Raw genomic sequence first — 20,150 nt, forward strand, 5'->3', positions numbered from 1 at the left:
TGGTAATTCATTTATGATGGAACTAATGTAATTAATTAGATAGTTGCTGCTTATCTTCTTTCTAATACATACATTGCTTTTAAACATCTGCTCAATAGTCCATTATGATAGCACGGGAGTGATTTTACCTGAGAGCAATAGAGGAGCAGATGCTTCCTGATGACAGCTTCCCAGTTTATTTAGGAAACAGCCAGTCAGTCCTGGATTCACAGTTTTAACTTGAAGCATGGCAGGCATGCAGGTAAATTTCAAAATCAGAAACAAAAAAATTTGAGATACAAGTTTCTTCATATCATTTTTAATGACTGCAGTTTGGTTTAAATGCCTTTTTTGGTTAGGGTTGTATATGACATTTTTTAAGGCTGATGTTTGTGTTTTGTCTTTTGTTTTGTGGTGTCTGTACATGTGAATGTTTTGCAGTATTTACAGAACCATCCAAATTTAAATTTGATTTCAGTGTTGTCCAGTGCAGTAACTAAAATTTAGCATTAGGTCAAAAAGAGTCAGAACAACAATATAAATAGGAAAAAAAAACCTAGAACAATTATTCAGAGAAAGACTTAAAATAGGCTGTCATGACATATGTAAAAATAAAGTGTCAGTTTTGCTTTTTAAAAATAAGTTACACCTGTGTTTTGTATGTATGGCTTTATCAGTACTGGTTAAAGAGTGAAAATGAGGTCTTGTGGGCTGATATAAAACTGTCTGAGGCTCCTTGGTTCTAGTGACCCATTTGTAGATTTTTAGCTGTTTCAAAGATCACCTGAAATGACTGCACTCGTTTTATTCATCTCATCAGCAAAGTTCATCTCATCAGCTACAAGAGATACCATCGAAACTTGTAGGCTACAAAATGTACTTTGCCTGCAAAAATACTGTGGGCTGTACTTGCAGAGACTGTAAAGAGCACGATTGCACATCAGTGATGTGTCTTTTTAAATCAGAAAACGTGAAATTGCTGTTTCCTGAGAGGAAGGGGGATTAGAGTAGCCCTGAGAAGGATTCAGCCATTTGCCTTTGTGTGCAGATCTAAAATAGTCACAAATTAGTCATTTTACCATGATATACAAAATGCAGTGTATGCAGACAGTCTATTTTCTAGAACAGGGGTATTTAACATAGGAACAGGTAGTGTTGCTGTTTCCAGAAGTATCTTTTAGGGCAGGGTAAGCTGGTGACTAAGCAGGAGGCAAGGCCGTGGTATCTGATGAAACATTAATGCCTGAGAAGCACCATGTAGGCTCAGTTCTGAGCACAGAATCCTTCTCTTCCCCACCCTAACTGTACCTGGGTTTGGTTTTTTGTTTTCTTTTCCCGCAGGCTGGTCTCTTTTGCTATTCTTACTGAAGCATTAATCAATTTTAAAGAAGGTTCAGTGTTATAGAGAGAAGAATTATTTTTTTTTAAGCTGTATTTTACATATAACCACTGGGTATGAGTTGTGTGAGGAGGAAAAGAACATCCCTTCTTGGTCTTCCACTCATGTATGTGGGAGCTGGGAACATCATACCTGTCTTTATCTGGCCTGTAACATCAGGAACAGCAATCAACACTGTCCTTCTGGCAGGTTGTCTTCTTCACATACAGTTTTTAAAACTAAGTTAACCCAGAGAGCATGTTTTCAAACAGTCCCATTCAGTGCTTTAGGCACTTGTTTCCCCATAAGCAAAAACGAACCATGTCCCTGCAGGCATCTGGGATTTACCAGGGAACCTCTGCTCCGTGGCCATCTGTGATCTTCTTCTCATTTTGTGTCCAGAAATGTTTGGGCAGTTCCTTGGTCTGCAGCTTCCCAAGGTCTGGGCTTTCACTTGTGGATTTCTGTCCCTCTGCCTCAGCAGCATCTGGGTGCCTAATTCACTAAATCTGGGGAAAGTCACATCAGGAATAAAACCTGAAAATATCTTGGGTGTCGTTACTGTTAAAGTTTATCTGCTGTTATATTTTTTTCATATATCGATTCATCCATTGCTGACTTGATAAAGGATGTCAGATAAAAATGCAAAATAGCTTTAAATTTCTGGTGTGTTGTATGAACATAGTGTTCAGAGGATGCTGGTTCTTCTTTTCTGCTCAGTCTTTTTCTGTTTTGCTTGGACAGATACCATAAGCCAATATTCAGGGTTGCTTGGTAATAGCCAAGTCATGAAATGCACACCCAACCTGTGGGGCATTATGGTTGCTTAGTTCATGCATGTAAATTTGGGGGTTTGAGCACTGAACAAGTCCACACCCAGAGTGTCTTCTTGGAAAGTTTGTTCTTGTGTTTAATCTTAATGGCATTATTAATTTAATGGTTACATTTTTAGAGACATTGAATTATGACAGCTTTTAGAAAAGTCCAAACAACTGTGTGCTTAGCACTGTTGGAATATTAATTTGAAATGTTGTGAAATTCGTGCTGCAGCTGTGGTATATCTCAATGCAATTAGTTTCATCTATTTTGATTTGTTTCAAATCTACCATAAACTTTAGTACTTTACACCTGGAATATACACTAACGGGGGGGAAAAAACGTTCTCAGTTTTATTATTACATTTTGTGTTATTATTATAATTACATTAGATGATATATTTTATATTATTAGCAAAAGCAACTCCTGGCAAAAAGCCTTTAAAGAAAGTAGATCAGAGGATTTTTGGTGGATACATTTGATTTGTCTTTTGGCAAGCAAAACCGGATTATTTAAGGATACACTTCTAAAATGGTCTATACTGAATGTAATGAGGACAGGTACAGCTGTAGTCCCCTTATTGTGCCAGTTCCTGTGCCATGAAGATTTTAGAGAGAGCAGCTTAGAAAGATCTCAATTCTGGAAGGGCTTGCAGATTAGTTTGTGGAAGGGAGTGCGTAAGATGTCCGTAGGTTTCAGACCTCTCTGATTTTCCTGCTAGCGTTGAAAAATTCCCCAGTGAGTTTGCACGAGCAGCGCGGTGAAAGGGCCGGTTGCCATCGTTTCTGCTGTGCGCATCCACTGGGCCCGTGGCAGTTTCCCCGGGCACAGCAGCAGAGGCTGACGTGCTGCTGTGGCCTCGTGTGTCGTTGCAGGAGCCCTCGGACGACTGCCAGGCCGCCGGGGTGTGCAGCGCGGAAGAAGTGGTTCGCTATGAGTACCACGTCCTCTACTCCAGCAGCTACCAAGTGCCCGTGCTGTATTTCAGAGCCTGCTGCTTGGGTAAGGCCAGCACGCGCCCCACGTGCTGCGTGCACTGGATGTTGGGAGTCTTGTCTTTTAAGCTGAGGAAGGGATGTAATAAGGAACCAAGAGGTGAGGCTGCTCACCAGAGGGTTTTTCAGTGCTCTGGACTCAGAGCTCCAGGACCGTGGAGGAGATGATATCATCTCAGCCTGAGGGAGGCTGATCTTTGGCTCCTGGCATCTTGCCTGTGGTTGACTGAAACTGCTGGTCATTTTTCTTGTTCTTCTCTTGAAATGACTACAAAAACTTAGTGCTGCAGATTTAAACTGGACTGGGCAATCAGTGGAGACATAACCACAGTGCTTGAGCCACAAGGCTGGGGTCTAAACGTGTCTTTTATGCTGTTTTCTGTTTAAATTTGCTGCTTAGGGGAAAATAAAATAATACCGATAGGATATTGACTTTTTGTTTTGTATTGAAGCTGGCTCTTGAAACAGTCTGATCCTGTCCCCTCCCTGGTATGTGCATCTTGCTACCCACAGCTCTGTGGCTGCAGCCACTGTGATTTCAGCCCCCACCCTGTCAGGGGAGGAAGGAGGGACACTCAGCCTCCCAGGGAGGCCACTGTTGGTGTCACTCCCTTAATCAGCAGGCACGGAGTGATCACACTGCAGCACTGGCTGTGTTCTGTGCCCCAAGCCTGTGTACCTCTGCTCCAGGGGCACCTGGCTTGTGCCTGCAGTGGTGGGACCAGCAGGACCAGCTTGTGGCACTTGGGGACAATGTTGAGTGGTGAGCCATGGCTGTTAAGGCTTGGACTCGGTCATTTTAGAGCTCTTTTCCAATCTAAACGATTCTGTGATCAGCATCTTCGGTGTTTTGAATAATATCTTAACTTTATCTAGATAAAGATGTCTGAATGTTGCCAGTGATATCTTTTCCTTTTTAATTAAAAAGTAGCTTAAGCTGCTTTGAATGTGTTTGGTAGATTTAATCACTCTCTGCCTTATATTGTTTAATGGTTTCTAATTTTGCAGTGTTAGCGTTTCAAAAAGCACTTCAGATTCAAAATTGAAGAACAAATTCTCTTAGGCTCCCTGGTGGAAAGATTTTAGTCTGAGGTGCAGTTTCAGGAATGGATAATTTGGGGTAAATTTTCAGAGTGGGACATGGGGAACTGGGGACATTGCTCTGCCTTTACCACCAAAACTCATTTGCAAACATCCTGTTGCAAATTTATTTCCAGCATTATTACAGGCATTCACAAACGTGCAGTGCTTTGCCTTTGAACTTATTGTGCAGACAGGAAGATGAAGGTAGTTTTGCTGTGAGAGACGGGTTAGCCTATTTGTGGTCCTGAAAAATGTCATCTTCTGGATTTTTGCTGAATTTATAGTGCAGTGTCTCTACAGAAGAGGACGGAGATGGTGCAGGTAGAGGAAGTAGGACAGTATCTCTACTGTACTGTACTTCCATGTAATTAGTATTCACCATAAGCAGTTAATCACCAGAGAAGAGCTCACAGAGACAAAACAAGTTGTTTAGCTTGTCAGCACCAGGGAATCGGAGGTGTTGAAACATGACTCCTTATAGCTGGAAGTGGATATTACAGGAGCCAGTGGATGATCTAATGCACAATCATGGTATTATGTGCCAACAGCTCCCCTTGCAGTACAGAACTGTAATTGCTCCTACAAGTACAATTATCCTTTAAAACACTTCTTGGGAACCTTTCACAATGGAAAACAAGGGCTTTTTTTAGATGCTTCCGAAGGTCACCTGGGTTCTCTTCAGCATTTTGCATTCTCTTTTACATTATAACAATATCTGACTCTTGAAGGGAGCAGGATACTAAATGCTGGCAGTAAGTGTGTTTCCTACAGTGTTACCAGCTGGTATTCTCTGATTTTAATTATGGGCAGCTTACTTTTGAAAATGAAGAATTCTGTCTTCCGTGCACGTTGTTGGTCTGCCTGTGCTGTGCTGTCTGAAGGTCCCAAAGTGGGATTTTTGGAAATGTACAGTTGGCACACAATCACTTGAGATACCTGAGCAGAGTATCCTTTGTCTTGTCCCAAACCTGCTGTGAGGAAAACTCTGGGAGATGCCCTGAGATTTTTTCCTGTTGAGGTAACAGTCCATGCGATGGGCTCCTCACTTTGTTTGTCAGACAATCAGCAATGCTCACTGCGTTGCTCACTTGCACTAATCAAGGAACAATCTCCCCAAGACTTACCTCAGTTTCCCAGTCTGAATTCCTACCATTGTTTGTAGACTCGGTAAGAGGAGGGGTTCCTCACAAGTCTCCTGTGAGCTGCTCCTGGTTCCCCTGGGATCCTGCCCATACTGATCCCCGTGCTAATTAGAGCTGGCTTCGGGAGCTGGAGGTGAGCTGGGATTCTTCCAGTGGTTCCACAGCCCTGCCCCGTCTTGCCTGCCCCAGCACGGGGCACAGAGCTGGAATTCAGAGCTCTGCTCCCTCCCTGGCAGTGCCTGCAATGCCCATCACACCTGGGAAACAATGATTCCTCTGTTCAGCCTGGCTGGGGCTTCTGCAGCATTCACCTCCTCCCTTTGTACAACAGCAGCTGATGCCAGCCTGTCCAAATCTGCACTCCAGCAGACGCTTTACAAACTTCTCTAGAATGTTGAAATCAATGAAATCCTGCCTTTCTCCTGCTGCATGTGAGTGCAGCTTCCATTCACCTGGTCTCTCAGCCCCTCCTAGGAAAAAGGCTCCCCGTGGAGTTGCTGGGGGGATTTTCCTGTGGTCTCCAGCTTGGTTGGCATCCTCAGGAGCTTGTGCCAGTGAAGACATCCAGTTCTCACTCCTCTCTGCTAGAACTGATGTTCAGGCATTTCAGATCACTTCTTCTGCAGAAGGGAAAAAAAGTTGCATTATATCCTTGCCCTTGCTGTCTCAATTGGATTAAATAACTTGCTTTCTTTAACTCGTCTTTTGACCTTTTTTTGTTGCTTGTGAGATGAAGTTTGCTACATAAGGTGGTGGAAGGTAAGGTTTGAAATTTTGATTGCAACAGAACTAAAACATTTTGAGAGACATCTAAACTTTCTGGTAATCTCAGGGGATGGATTTACAGGGAAGATCTTGTTCTGTGCAAGGACAAATACTTCAGTTGAAAATAGTGATTAAGCATGATGAGACTGTCTGGAAAGGTGTTTGGGAACATTATAGGGTACAAGAAGATATTTTTAGGCAGTGTGTATATACATAAGAAACATTTTTCACTGCCTCATGATACTGGCCACGTGGTATTTATTCCTAATTTCAGACTTGCTGAAGTCACAGTCAAGTGTCAGGAGCTCAGGGCAGAGGCTAATTTCTCCAAAATCAGCTGTGTGCCTGCCATACCATCCAGAAACTGAGCCCTTCTTTCTTCCCCTGGCTTCTGAGACTACCAAATAGGTAGTTGAAGAAATGCATGAACCCCTGCTGATATCTGATGTCAGCAATTAGCCCTCTTGGAGACAGATGGTGTAGGCAATTATCCTTCCCCTTCAATGCTGGCATCAGCCAGATGGGCTGAGCTAGGTCCAGTAAGCTTTCTTTAATCAGCAGAGTATTTTCCTCTTTTCCTACTCTTTAAGATGTCAAGGAGCTTCAGTCTTTTCCTGAACCATCCCCATCTGAAGCCAGGCATTCAGAACCCTCTTGCCATACATTAGAAAGCCCACAGTGAGGCATCAGCAGCACAGGTGAGCACAGGCACCATTCAGGAATCACCCCGTGTGTAGGGAAAATAATGGCTCGTCTCACACTTCTCCTTTCTCCTGCAAAGGCAGAGGGAGCAGCAGGAAAGCTGGCTAAACACTGAAAAGAAAGAGCAGGACTAATGGGAGTCAACAAGGACTGCACCCTCACTCCTCTAGAGAAGAGAAAAGGAATGAGGTTTTCAGGCTGACCTGCTCAAAACACTCTCTCAGCTCAGTGGCAGCTAAATCCCTGCCAATAAAAACCATGCTAATCAGTGGTTAGAGAGAGGGAGCTTCTGAGATAGGGCAACTTCCTCCAACCCTGAAGGCATGACTTTCTGTATTCACAACCACACTGGGCCCGACTGAAGTGCTTTCCAGAATACAGATTTACTTCCTGAGCTCAAAAACATGTAACCACCGTGTCCTTTCTCAGAAACACGGCTGCTCTAAAGACCATATCCTGTAAGAACTGGTTTAATTGTGGCTTTGGACATAACTGAAATTGAATAATTTCTGTGATCATATATTCTCTTAAGCTGCACGAGCTTTTTTTTTTCTCATTTGGTAGTGGTTTTTAATATTGTTTCTCTATAAAATACATCAGAATGAAGCCTCAAAACAATTTGTGCACTCTTTCACCCAAAGCGTCAAATAACCTTTAAATGAAAATCTTAGAAATTGTTAAAAGCTTTTAATTGGGAATCTCTGAAATTACTAAAAGCCCTCACTACACATAAAGAAAATAGAATACAGTGACTTGGGAAGTCTGAAAAATTTCTCTGAAAATAAATACGGAGTTTTGTCTGCCTAAAGAATTTCTGCTCTTGGCAGAAATTAAGGTCCAGCTGAGAATGCAGCTCCTGTGTGGTCTGACAGCCTCACCTTGCTGCTATGAGAGGGCACTCAGTATTCTGCCTTCAACTATCTCTCATTTGTGGGGATGTGATTGAGTTAACCCCAGCTGGGCAGTCAAGAAGCTTTTCTCAAAAAGTTTGCTGTAGCCTAAACAGTGTAAATAATAAAACCATCCCAGCTGAACCTGGGATAAGCCTTGGGACGCACAGCAAGCTGTGTCCTTGTGGCTGGATGGTGACTAAATAAATGCATGGGTGGGTGAATCTGGAGCCTTCACCTTCCTCTCCTGCCCCTTCTCCTGGCTTGGTGCTGCTGTGTCCTTCAGGTTCTGGCTGAACTTCCCAGCTCAGCTCCATCCCAGGGAAGAAAAGAGGCACGAAGGCAAGAGGCTGCTTGGCTCAGCAGGTGCCACAGTGGGCCCTTGTTGCCAGCAGCAACAATTACTGCCTGCTCTGTCAGACCAGCTGGATGTTTGAGGTCTCAGTGGTTGTAAGAATGTGTAGCAGGGCTGCTAAACATGTGAGAAGGGGGAAAAAGGGGGTAAGAGAGCCCAAAGAATACAGATCTGTGCTTAGAGCCAGTCCAAACTTGTGAATAGAATGAATTCGCCATGTGGTAAAGAACAAAACTTGTTTTTAACTAAAACATGGTTAATATTTCAGTAACTTCTGATCATTTATAAAAATGGGACTAACAGAGTCAGAGTAATCCGTTGCATGTGTATGTGAATCTGCTCAGTGTTACTATAAAAATTCTCAGAGAAAGGTGTACAGAGCACATCTAGAGTGGCAAATCAGATGTTGCACTAGAACACGTGTTACTGTAGATTTTACACTTGGGCTTTCTCTGCTGAGAACAAAATTGCAGATATGCATGGCATTTCATATCACCTCCACACAGGTGATCTGAGTGTGAATACATCCTTCTGAAATAAATTTATGCTGTTGTAGCAAATTTCTTCATGAATATTAGACTGTCCGCAGCACAACTCTGGTATCTGTCATCTCAAAGCAGTGGATGTGATGGTCTAACAGGTCTTACCTTCATGAGGATAGCATGGAAAAACTGATTAATATGCTGTTACCCCCTCAAAAACTTCAATTGCCATGTGATTCTGCTATATGGTGCTTATATAAGTTCAGAACTTCTGGGGTTTTTTTTATAAATATGTGCAGGAAATAAAACAGAGGCTGTAGGCAGCTGGTTTGAACTTCTGTCTAAACATGGCATTCAAATATTAATTGTGTGAATAAATCTTTTTTGTTTTACAGACATACAAATGTCAGTAGAATAAAACTGATTGTCAGAGGATGATGGTTTCTGACATCTGATAAATGCCAAGATGAAGCTACTTATTGAAAGTCTATCAAATACTCCGTTTGCCATAAGCAAATAATCATTAAAAATAGACATGCTTATTTTCTAAGTGGTTGACACTAATATCTTGGCATAATTCTAGCATCACAGCTAAAAACCTGATGAAGTAAAGCTACATAAATGCAGCTCAAGAAAACGTTGTGGACGCACGAAAATGCAGTAAACTTTTATCTGCACAATTTTGTTCCTTAGATTTTCTTCACTCTCTCACTATGAGTTGCATATATTTACAGTAGGTGATTCTTCATGATGTTATTTTGTGGTTTTAAATCCACCTCACCAAAGCTTTGTTTTACAAAACCAGTTACACTTCACCCCTTACAATCAGCACAGTGAGTTGTTACTCTCAGGTGGCAGAGAAGAAAACCAAACAGGGAATTTAGGGTGGTTCTGTGTGCACCTTCAGCCAGGATTGGAACAGTTTTCAGTTTCAATTCTGCTGTTCTGTATTAAAGACACAGCACGCCTAAGAGCTTTGGCTAAAGGTGGTTGTTTTTTCCCCCAGATGGAAGGCCTTTAACTCTGGATGAAATATGGGGAAGTGTTCATGCATCCTACCAGGCTCGTCTGCAGGAGGGGCCCTGGGACACTATTACACAGCAGGTGAGAATCCTCTGGTCCTTCATGAAACGGGGGAATGAAATATATGCCTGGATCCTCAGTGGTCTTATTCCTCTCTTGCACAGAAGGGAAAAAAATAAAACAATAAAAAAATATATATGTCTATATCATGTCGTGCTGAACCATTTACCAGCAATAGTTTCAGTCCTGGATTTTGAAGGATATATAAGTGTTCACCATTTAAGGCTTGCTTTGACAGTATCTCACATTTAAAATACTTCTCCAAAGCCAGCCCTCAAAAATTCAGGCAGTTTCTGAGTAATCGTGAATTTGGGTAAATACAAAAGCAGACTTGTTTATGTAAATAAAACATATCGGTGTAACATTTCTCAGATTGTCTGGTAATCAAATTACCAAAAAAGACTGTGTGTAATTTTCAGTTTTAAATAGACTTGCAGTCTTCAGGATTGAACAAGGGAAAATTGGTTTCCTATCCTGAAATAAGCTGGTGGTGTCTAATAGCTCAGAGCTGAGCTGGTTTGTTCTGGTGTCTTCCCTTTGCTCCAGGTCTCATGAACAAATCTGACAAAGAATTGAGACTCTCCAGGTGTGACTTTTTTCCCCATCAGACCAAGATACTAATGTGTCTTTTCTCCCTCCCCTTCCCCTCCTTGACTTTTTTATTCCAGTTGTTTCCAGGCACTCAGGTCTCCTGCCACAGCAGCATGACAAGGATGTGACATCCACCAGGTCCTACAGGTGCTCCCTTAATTCAAATAACCCAGTTTAATTACAGGATGCCTGTTTGTAGATGGTGCTCAGCCATGGGAACCCAAGCAGAATTCTGGTTTTTTGCAGCCACAGATTATTATTTATCTTATAACAGCTTCCTGAGAAGCTACCAAGCCATGGGTGTTCTGGTGATTGCTGTGCATGTGTGAATTCCAGTTGTGAGCCGGCAGGTTCTTACAATACACACTTTTCACATGAAGCGTTAATTACCCGGCTTGTCTGTGAATGAAGATGAGGAAACTGGGTTTTAATAACTTAATGTAATAATGCAACACTACTGAGAATAAAGCATAAACGGGATGTTTGGGATGTGTGAAATCAGAGTTGTGGAAGCCAAAAGGAAATTCAGGTCACTCCTACACAGGGATTATTTTTGCTTCTTAAGGGACAGCAAAGTAAAAGCTGTCCTGCATCTAATAACTGGAGGTGTGTGTGGGATACTTACACACAAATTCCTGCAGAAACAGGAGTTTTGGGTGGCAGAATGCGTGGAGTGCTGAATGTGATTCTGGGACACTCTCCAGAGGTGGTACAGTCAGCTGTGAGTACACTGACAAACACAGGAAGAACATTTTGGAGAAATTAGCAGAGTTAACAGCTGCAAAATGTGACTTTCTGTGAAATAAGGAGATTATGGAAGATAATGAAAACTAGCCTGCAAGCCTCAGATCAAAGCAAGAGTCAGGTCTACAAGAAAAAAACTGCTTTCCTCTGTCAAATGAATCAGGGTTCTGAACTGAAATACGGAGTTTTGTCTTGCCTTGCTGCTTTTCTGCTGACCCATTTTGTTATGTGGGTTAGGCTTTGCCTGCAGGGACACAGATCCTACAATGCAAGTCACTGGGCAAACTCATCAAATCAGGCTTGAGCACTCAGTGCACATGAGCAGCAGAGTAAAAAGTGGTTTAGGATTTTAATCCAAAAGAGATACAAATTTTAGATGCTACAAGCTCTCCACCACTGGGAATGAAAATTGAGTTTGCCAAGGGTAACGTGCATGTTACTTAACTTTTAACTAGAGCTGATCTGCACTGTGATTGGCCAAAAAAAGAAAGGCTTACTGACTTTTTGGGACTTTTTTTCCCATAGATTTTATGAAATGAGGGTGCCAGACTTGTGCACATTTCTGATACAACTGTATTTTGGTGTATACTCCCTGTGGTAGAATACATCTATAATGAAATACATCTCAGGAACTGAGACAAACTGCAAAGAGTGGAGATATTTGACATTTGCAAATTTTAGTTAAAAATTTGATTTTTATAGTTACTTTTGATGATGGTGGAAAGCTATGCTCATTTCCAGAGAAAGCATCCTGAAATATTTTTCCTGACTAGATTACTGCAAAAAGCAGAAGTCAACTAGTTACCTTCTCATAAATAAATTAACATGATAAGGTTGCATAGTATTTTATAATGATAATTGATAAATGGTGATGATTTAATTGCACTTCCTCTAGTAATAATCTTAAAATGCTCAGATGAAGTTCCTGTGATTGGCTTTCTTGTGAGTTAAATCTCCCTGGGGTCTTCAGTCATCCCTTCTCTACATCCGGCGATAACTTGCTTTAGCTGTTTTAAATAATACAAATCAATTAGAACACACAGCTGTTTAACAAAACTTCCAAATGTTGCTACAGGTCTCTGTGGGTATTTCCTGATGACTTATAATGACATCAATTTAGCACACCTGGTAGGATCTGTGTGAGCTGGAAGTGGCTTAATTCTGCAATGACAGGAAAATTAAGGAGTATTTATGGATTAGTGTTGCCTTCCAGAAATGTTGCCAACTGTGATTTTCAGCTTCTTTTTAGGAGGATTCAGAACTGGAATTACAGATACTGCAGCCCCATCTCCTGAATTGTTTACTTGTAACTTGATGGGTGCTTTTTAGTATTATTTATTTATATTAGTAATTTAAATACCATATAAACATATATTATATGTATGATGTATAATATTTATAGTAGTTATTTATAAGATAGCATACACAAGTACATAGTGGTACTGCCTAAACAGCTCAAACTTATTTGGCCCTTTGTGTGTAATAAAAATAATAAATAGCAGGTGTAATGTCCCATTTAAGAAGGCAGCAGCCCAAAAGTGCCGTGGTCAAATACTAAATGGTGAGGTGAATCTTCCCAAATATGAACGAGAACATATATTGTCACATGGTAGTGTGTGGTGTAAGAACCAGGAATTAAAAAAAACCAAACAAACAACAGATAACTAATCCTGAGTTAATTTGTAGAGGCTGCATTTGACGTTTTATCATTTTGGAAACCTCTCTGAAGATGGGTGGGAGATGTGAAGCAGCAGAGGGTGACTCTGTGGTTATAGCCAGAACTTCAGGCCATGTGGCCCTGGTTGGGTGTTCTCCGTGGAGTCGGAAATGCAAGACTGAAAGGCTTTTATTGCTAGGATGGGTATGGGGTAGGCATTGTCAGGGCATGAATTTTCATGCTCCTGTGGCTGAGGGCTTCACACCTGTTTGGAAGTGCCTCCATCAAGATCCAGGACACTGGTGTAGCCTTCACATCCAGGTATTTTCCACAGAGCGTGGAATGATGCTGGAGTGATGGATACAGTCATCTACTCGGAGGTAAACTGAGGCCCACTGATTTCTCGAGCACCTTCTGAAATGTAATAATAGTGGAATAAGGGATTGAAAAAAAAAAAATGGGTGAAGGCACTACTGAATCTTTGTAACTTTTTTGCCCGGATGGATATTTATAAAAGTGTAGACAAAGCAGAAGGACTTCAACGGGGGGAGAGACAACACTCTGACAAATATGTTTCTAAGACTATGATGAAACTGAGTATTGATGTAGTTAATTCAAGAACACAGGTGCCCAAGTCCATTTTTGATTTTTGTTACTTCTGCTAATCCATGCCCTCCATTAATTTTTTTCCTGCGTGGAAGCAAACTAGCAAGAGAATTTTGTAAGCTGATGAATGAAGCTGATCACAGTCTGTAGCATCAGCAGCAGTTTTGTTTTTAACAGAGTGATGTTGTCATAAAGGCTGAACTTCCCCTGAGGAAACAAAGTCGTAAACACAATCAAGAATATGTGCTAAGGCTTAATCAATGCTTAGTGGTGATGGAATGTAAAACCAAACATCCAAGGGTAGAAATCGAATTGCATTATTGCAGGAGGCTCAGGGGCTGAAAAACTACCCCATAAAACAAGAACAAAACTTGGTGACTTGAAGATCCTGCAGAAATAGTCTGAAAAAATTAATCTGTGAGTCAGGATTCCAAAGGGCTCTGGAAGCTGGGGAGCACATGTGTCCATACACGACTCCCTTCCCTTTTAACCAACACTGTTCAGATGCAATTACTTCTGCTACCAAAGTGCTCCCAGGCATGGGAGGGGACACATTTCATGTGTGGCACCTTGGTTCTGGATTTGCCAGCAATAAATCAGCATTTTCCTGGTTTAGCCATTTACTGTTGCTGCAGATGAAGTAACTCAGACCATTCTGATACTGACTATATCCTACATTTCTGAGTAGTGAGTGGTCAGGAATTTTGCATCTGTTTTTTCTCAACCATTCATTTCTCAGTTTCATCTAAATGAGGTGGTTTTCTTCTGTCATTTGATCCTTAGCTGGTAGTTTTAATATGTCCTTTCTGTCATATCAAAAGTATTCAACCAAACCTAAACTATGGAAATCACAACACAGAACTTCACCTATTTCTGAGTTAATCCAGAGTCTTTTTCAGCCAGGAGTTAGGAATCTGGAGGACACATTCTTTATAGTACCTCAATAATCCTGTCCATTACATCACTTAATTTATAGCAGTGTTAACAGGAAAATCAATAAACATTATTTCTAAAATGTCAGGGATGTTAATAGTGTGATTTAAAAAAGGAGAAAGAGTCAAAACTCTGAACAGAACACATTGATATAGTGTTGTAGAGGCACATCTTGCTGAAAATGTGATGGGGAGGATTTAAATCATTACGGCTCAGTCATTTTGAAAAATGTGGTAAGGTATCTATTCTTAGACACACAAATCTTTCTTGCCATATTGTGGGATTTTGCTAAGTGGGGGTGGCTGTATACAGTATTTCTTAACAGAAGGTTGCTAGGATCGCTCTTAACGAATTTGAGTTGCATCAACAGTTGCTATGGATCCCCTGCTAATATTTTTGGAAAATTATTAGTACAACTTCCTGAGAAAAGGGAGTCTTACCAGTACAGACTGGAAAGCTATTTGACAGGGGGAAGGTATGAGGATGGCAAAGCTGGGTTGGTATTTATTTCCCACTAAAACCTTCTACGATGTGTTGAACTCCTGGGGTTTCAAGCTATAGTATTGTACAAGCTACCAAGGAGGTTTTGTTGTAAAACTGATTATTAATTTAGCCACTGATTATTAATGTTCAGCTGCCCTACAGTTTGGTCATGCTTTTCCCCGTAAGACTTCATGGACAATAATCTAGTTCAACTAATTTAATAGAGGGAGAAGACTAAATAATGAACTAATACTAAATATAGAGTAAATACAGAAGTTTAATGGATAAGCAGCTGACAGATGTGCAGCTGGTGGCATCTACCAGGACTTGTGTAAGGCGTTTGACACTGTCTGACATGACATCCTTGTCTTTGAGTTGGAGAGACATGGGTTTGGTGGATGAACCCCTGGGTGGGTGAGGGATGGGGCTGAGTAGTCACACTGGGGCACTTGGGGTCAGTGAGTCGATGTCCAGGTGGAGACCAGGGACAAGAGGTGGCACCATGGGGTCAACAGGGGCCAGGTCAGGGCAGTCCCAGGCACCAGCACAGGCTGGGCTGAGCAGAGGGAGCAGCCCTGGAACCCCAAAGCCTGTGCTTGGCTGGGACCCCAAAGCCTGTGCTGGGCCCAGAGCCCAGAGCCCTGTGCTGGGCCCGGAGCCCAAAGCCCAGAGCCCCGTGCTGGGCCCAGAGCCCAGAGCCCCGTGCTGGGCCCGGAGCCCAGAGCCCAGAGCCCCGTGCTGGGCCCAGAGCCCAGAGCCCCGTGCTGGGCCCGGAGCCCAGAGCCCCGTGCTGGGCCCGGAGCCCAGAGCCCCGTGCTGGGCCCGGAGCCCAGAGCCCCGTGCTGGGCCCGGAGCCCAGAGCCCAGAGCCCCGTGCTGGGCCCGGAGCCCAGAGCCCCGTGCTGGGCCCAGAGCCCAGAGCCCCGTGCTGGGCCCAGCCCAGCGTGGGCAGCAGGGCAGGGGGGATTCTGCCCCTCTGCCCCTCAGTCAGAGCCCACCTGCAGAGCTGCCCCAGCCCTGGGCCAGCCCAGCAAGGAGCTGGAGCTGCTGCAGCCAGGCCAGAGGAGGCTCCAGCACGGGCAGAGGGATGGAGCAGCTCTGCCGGCAGCAAAGGCTGGCACAGCTGCCATTGCTCACCTGGGCAGGAGAAGCTTTGGCCTGAGCTCAGGGTGGCCTGGCAGGGCCTGAAGGGGCTGCAGCAAAGATGGACACAGACAATTGCCAAGGGCTGCAGGGACAGCAGCCAGGCAATGGCTGCCAGTGCCAGAGGGCAGGGCTGGCTGGGATCTTGGCAATGAGGAATTGTTCCCTGGCAGGGTGGGCAGGCCCTGGCACAGGGTGCCCAGAGCAGCTGGGGCTGCCCCTGCATCCCTGGCACTGCCCAAGGCCAGGCTGCACACTGGGACGCTGGGAGGTGTCCCTGCCATGGCAGGGGTGGCACTGGATGGGCTCTGAGTTCCTTCCAACCCAAACCATTCTAGGATTCTCTAACAATTTACATGCAGAGATGAAAGCACTATGGAATTCCCTGCCAGTTTCTTGGGCATAATTCAGGACATTCTTTCAAGTCTCAGTACTATTGTTACTTGAGTTACTCTGAAATGAAGATTCCATAATATTTTCCATGCAGATTTGTAATTAATCGAACAAATTACAGTGTAATAGTATTGATTCTCTTGATTATTTTCTACTTCTGTGGAAAAACCTGTTTCAGTGCTGTGCACTGCATTTAGAGATAATTTATCTAGCAGTGGCTCTGCTTCCAGAGACCTTCCCAAGCAGAGATTTGTGGTTTAAGTGGTAAGAGCACCTTCCCTGCCTGGTCTGGCATTTATCCTTGAGCTGAGGTGGGTTCTGTTCTGCCTTCCCTCCACTTGACTGCTGGCTGTTCACTTCTGGAATGAATCTGCCTACTGAACATTCCCCCCTTACGGAAAAATCCTAAATTACACAACAGCATTGGCTGCACAGTATGAAAGAAGTGAGTATCATATGTGGCACACTCAGATCCATTTGAAAGGCCACTGGAGTGGCCACAGGGCATTGTAAACCGTATTTTTTTAAACTTTATTAATTAAAAAAAGCATTTTAAGTGCCACTGAAATGGGAGTTAGGTATCTATGCTAACAGGAAGCAGTTTATACCTAAGCACCTGCGCTCTGGAGTGGTGACAGCAGATGGTGTCAGCAGTTCAAAAGCATTCAGACAAATTCATGAGGCCACTTGTCCATAAATGGATGCAAAATTACCTGGCAGGAGTGAGTCCTGCAGTGCCCGGGGTGCAGATCTGCTGGAGGAGTGCAGGGGCAGTGAACCACAGAGGGAGCCCAGGCGTGTGGTGTCCCAGGTGCTGCTGGGGGAGGCAGGAAACACTGCTGGGGCATCCTCTGGAATCTCTGGGATTATGGGATGAACCCTTTCAGGCCACTTTTCTCAAATGCCAGCATGGGTTTGGGGGTTTTTGGGTTTTTTTCCCCCTTATAATTTTTTGTGGGTTTTTTGGTTTTTTTTTTCCCTTATAATTTTTTAATCAGGGTAGGAAATCTGTCTCCAGTGTCTTTTCCATACTTCCACAGCTTGTTGGATCGTTCCGTTTTGCACCTTAGATGAATCTCATAACTTAAGAACAGATTTTAAATAGTAATTAATTAAGACTATATGCTACATAACTAAAATGGTGACAACTGAATTAATCTACTTTTGGCAAGCATGGAAGAAGAATCATCTGTTTATTTTCTTAGGAAAATGGCTGAGATGCCATTTCTTGACAATGTAACTATAGACCTGCCAATTTTTAAGTATAAAGTTTTCTTGAAAAATCCTAAATGCATAAGTTACGTGCTTGTGAGAAGCTTTAAAGCCTTAAATGAAGCTTGTTAAGCTTTAGAAACATGCCTGAGTGTCACCTACTGCTTTGATCCCTCCTGTTCTTGAAATTAATAATTCAAACCTTATTATACATATATAAAATATGTAATTATGGACCAGCACTGTTGGCTATTCTTGATTAGTGTTTTGCTTGTCCTGCATTACCTCTCCTGCCTTTCAGGAATTTTCTGTTAGCTATTTAATTAAATTAATTAAATTAATTAAAGCAAAAAATAATAACATTTAATAAAATAATAAAGTTATAAAATTTAAAAGGTAATCACCACCTCTTCAAAACTGTAAGTACTCCAGAACCAGGCAGAATTGGGGCATAAAATATGAATTACAGAGTCACAGAATGGTTTGGTTTGGAAGGCATCTTTGCTGGGATCCATGATGGATTTGAAGCAGCAGATGCAAAGTGGTAGGCGTGGTTCATCTCAGAGAAATTCTGGCTGTGTTAAGTGTCCTTGTATTTCTGTGTTGCTGGATCTGCCAAAGCATCTCTGCTTTCCTCAGGAAAACGTAGCCATTTAATTGCCTTTTCAGCTGGGACTTGGTATTTGATGAAAGAAGGACAGGATCCAGCTAGATTGGCTGCGTGGTGTTGGAAGTGGTGAAGGTGTGAATAAAAAATCATCACTGAACTTGGTTGTGGGTCTTTGGGAGCACACGGGAACGGGGACATTAAATCATGGGGGCACCTGCAACTGCTGCCTGCAGAGAGCTGGGGTGTAAATCAAACCAGCCTCCCCCACAAAGGCTCGGTGACCACAGAAATCTGCTTCTGGGGGCTGCTTTGCGCTTCTCTGTGTTGTCAGGGTCCCGTCACGCTTCCCCCTGCTCTATGCCAATGCAGATCTGCTTTGATTTTCTGAGAAAGGCAGGAGAGCAGTGCCAGTGGCACTTGCCAGGTCATTCCTCAGCACTGTCACAGGCAGGGCAGGTTGTTCCACCTCCAGCTCTTGAGTTTGGTGGGGTTTCTGTGTTTTGTTTTGTTGCAAAGCTCGGGAAACTTGCCTCAGTTATGCCAGCAGGATGAGTCGGCTTCTGGTTGAGTTGAAGTCAGTGACTGTAAATACATTTTACCTGTCCAGGTGACAGAATCCCAGACTGGTTTGGGTTGGGAAGGACCTGAAACTTCATCCCCATGGTCAGGGACACCTCCTGCTGTCCCAGGCTGCTCCAAGCCCTGTCCAACCAACTTCCAGGGATGCAGGGGCAGCCCCAGCTGCTCTGGGCACCCTGTGCCAGGGCCTGCCCACCCTGCCAGGGAACAATTCCTGCCCAAAATCCAGCATAACCCTAAGTCAGTAGGATGGAGAAGCCCTGTACAATTATTCTGCTACCAACAGCTTTATGACTGTGATTTACACCTTCTGTCAGGATTGTAAAACTTCCCTGTGTCATTACAGTTCCTTAACGTGGTGCTTGCAGCATAGTGATTCCATGGTAATAGATTTTCCATTGTAGTAATTCCATTATTAGAGGAAAATCCCTTTGACCCCAAGTTGCACAGGTTTGAAGTTCCATGTGTGCAGTTGCTGTTCTGGCTGTGGGACTCAGGGTCAGTCTGAAGAGAGAAATCTTCCTGCCCTCTTTCCAAATGTGTGGAGTTGGATTATATTAACAGGTAAGTTACTATTGATGTATTTGAAAATAAGGAATAAAAAAGAAGATAGACTATGAATTCAAGAACATAAATTACTTATATAATCTTGAGTGAAGAATTTTTACTTAAACTCAGCTGTTTGTTTCAGTAAATGTGGTCAGAAATTGGAAAAAAGGGGAAAAGTTTATCCTCTTTATTAATTGCATCACTGTTTCCTTTTCCTAAATGGAAGAGATTATGGGGGGCATGTTTTATTAATTCTGCCTTCTTTTTCTGACCTGGAGACTGCTGGGAAAATGTGTGGAATTGATTGGCACTGGCTGTGGTGCTTGCTGTTAGGATCCTACATGAACTTTTTGACAACCCTGTGTGAATTTGTTTTTGCAAAGCAACATCATGCAAACCAGGTTGGGGAAGAGGCAGTTTCAGGCACAAATCCCCCGAACTATCATCAATGGAGAGACCATAAATGTTGTGATGGATGCTTGAAGGCAGTTTAATGTAGCACTGGAGAAAATAGAAGCCATTACCCCTGGAAGAGCTCCAGTTATGACAGGGAAAATAAATGGTGCTGTTACAAGAGATGTACTGACAACAAAATTCCTGCTGGCTGGGGAGGAGAGCAGCAGAGCACGGTACAGAAACCTACAGACAATTACCCCTTATCTGAAGTAATGTTTATTTTTGGTTTAAATCCAACATGGAGACTGCGTGATAAAATGACTTAATCCAATCTGACAGAGGTTTAGTCTTAATTATACTTGTGCTTGGGAACTGCCCGGTCTTTGCCACTGCTCAGATCAGTGCTGTGACATTTCCCTGCTCAGCCCTGGACCTGCACAGGCAGTGAACAGAGCTGTGCTGCCAGAGCCTGGGCTGGCATTCCTGAGCAAACCAGGGTCAGGATGTGGGGAGCAGCTTCCCAGTGCCAGAGGGCAGGGCTGGCTGGGGTCTTGGGAATTGGGAATTGTTCCCTGGCAGGGTGGG

At 43.2% G+C, this 20,150-nt stretch overlaps 1 protein-coding gene across 3 annotated transcripts in view; it reads left to right on the forward strand.

Moving 5' to 3' along the window:
- Window positions 1-20,150, forward strand: part of ATG10 (autophagy related 10) — a 77,693-nt gene that overhangs the window by 35,200 nt on the left and 22,343 nt on the right. For all 3 annotated transcript variants that reach the window (XR_010785293.1, XM_066569153.1, XM_066569152.1), the window contains exons 4-5: window positions 3,049-3,175; window positions 9,594-9,691. Coding sequence is in view for 2 of the 3 variants with exons in the window: in XM_066569153.1 (XP_066425250.1) it covers window positions 3,049-3,175; window positions 9,594-9,691 (225 nt within the window). In the remaining variant the exon portion in view is untranslated. The remainder of the gene's footprint in view (window positions 1-3,048; window positions 3,176-9,593; window positions 9,692-20,150) is intronic.

Source organism: Molothrus aeneus, chromosome Z (genome assembly GCF_037042795.1).
Source record: "Molothrus aeneus isolate 106 chromosome Z, BPBGC_Maene_1.0, whole genome shotgun sequence".
Lineage (NCBI taxonomy): Eukaryota > Metazoa > Chordata > Aves > Passeriformes > Icteridae > Molothrus > Molothrus aeneus.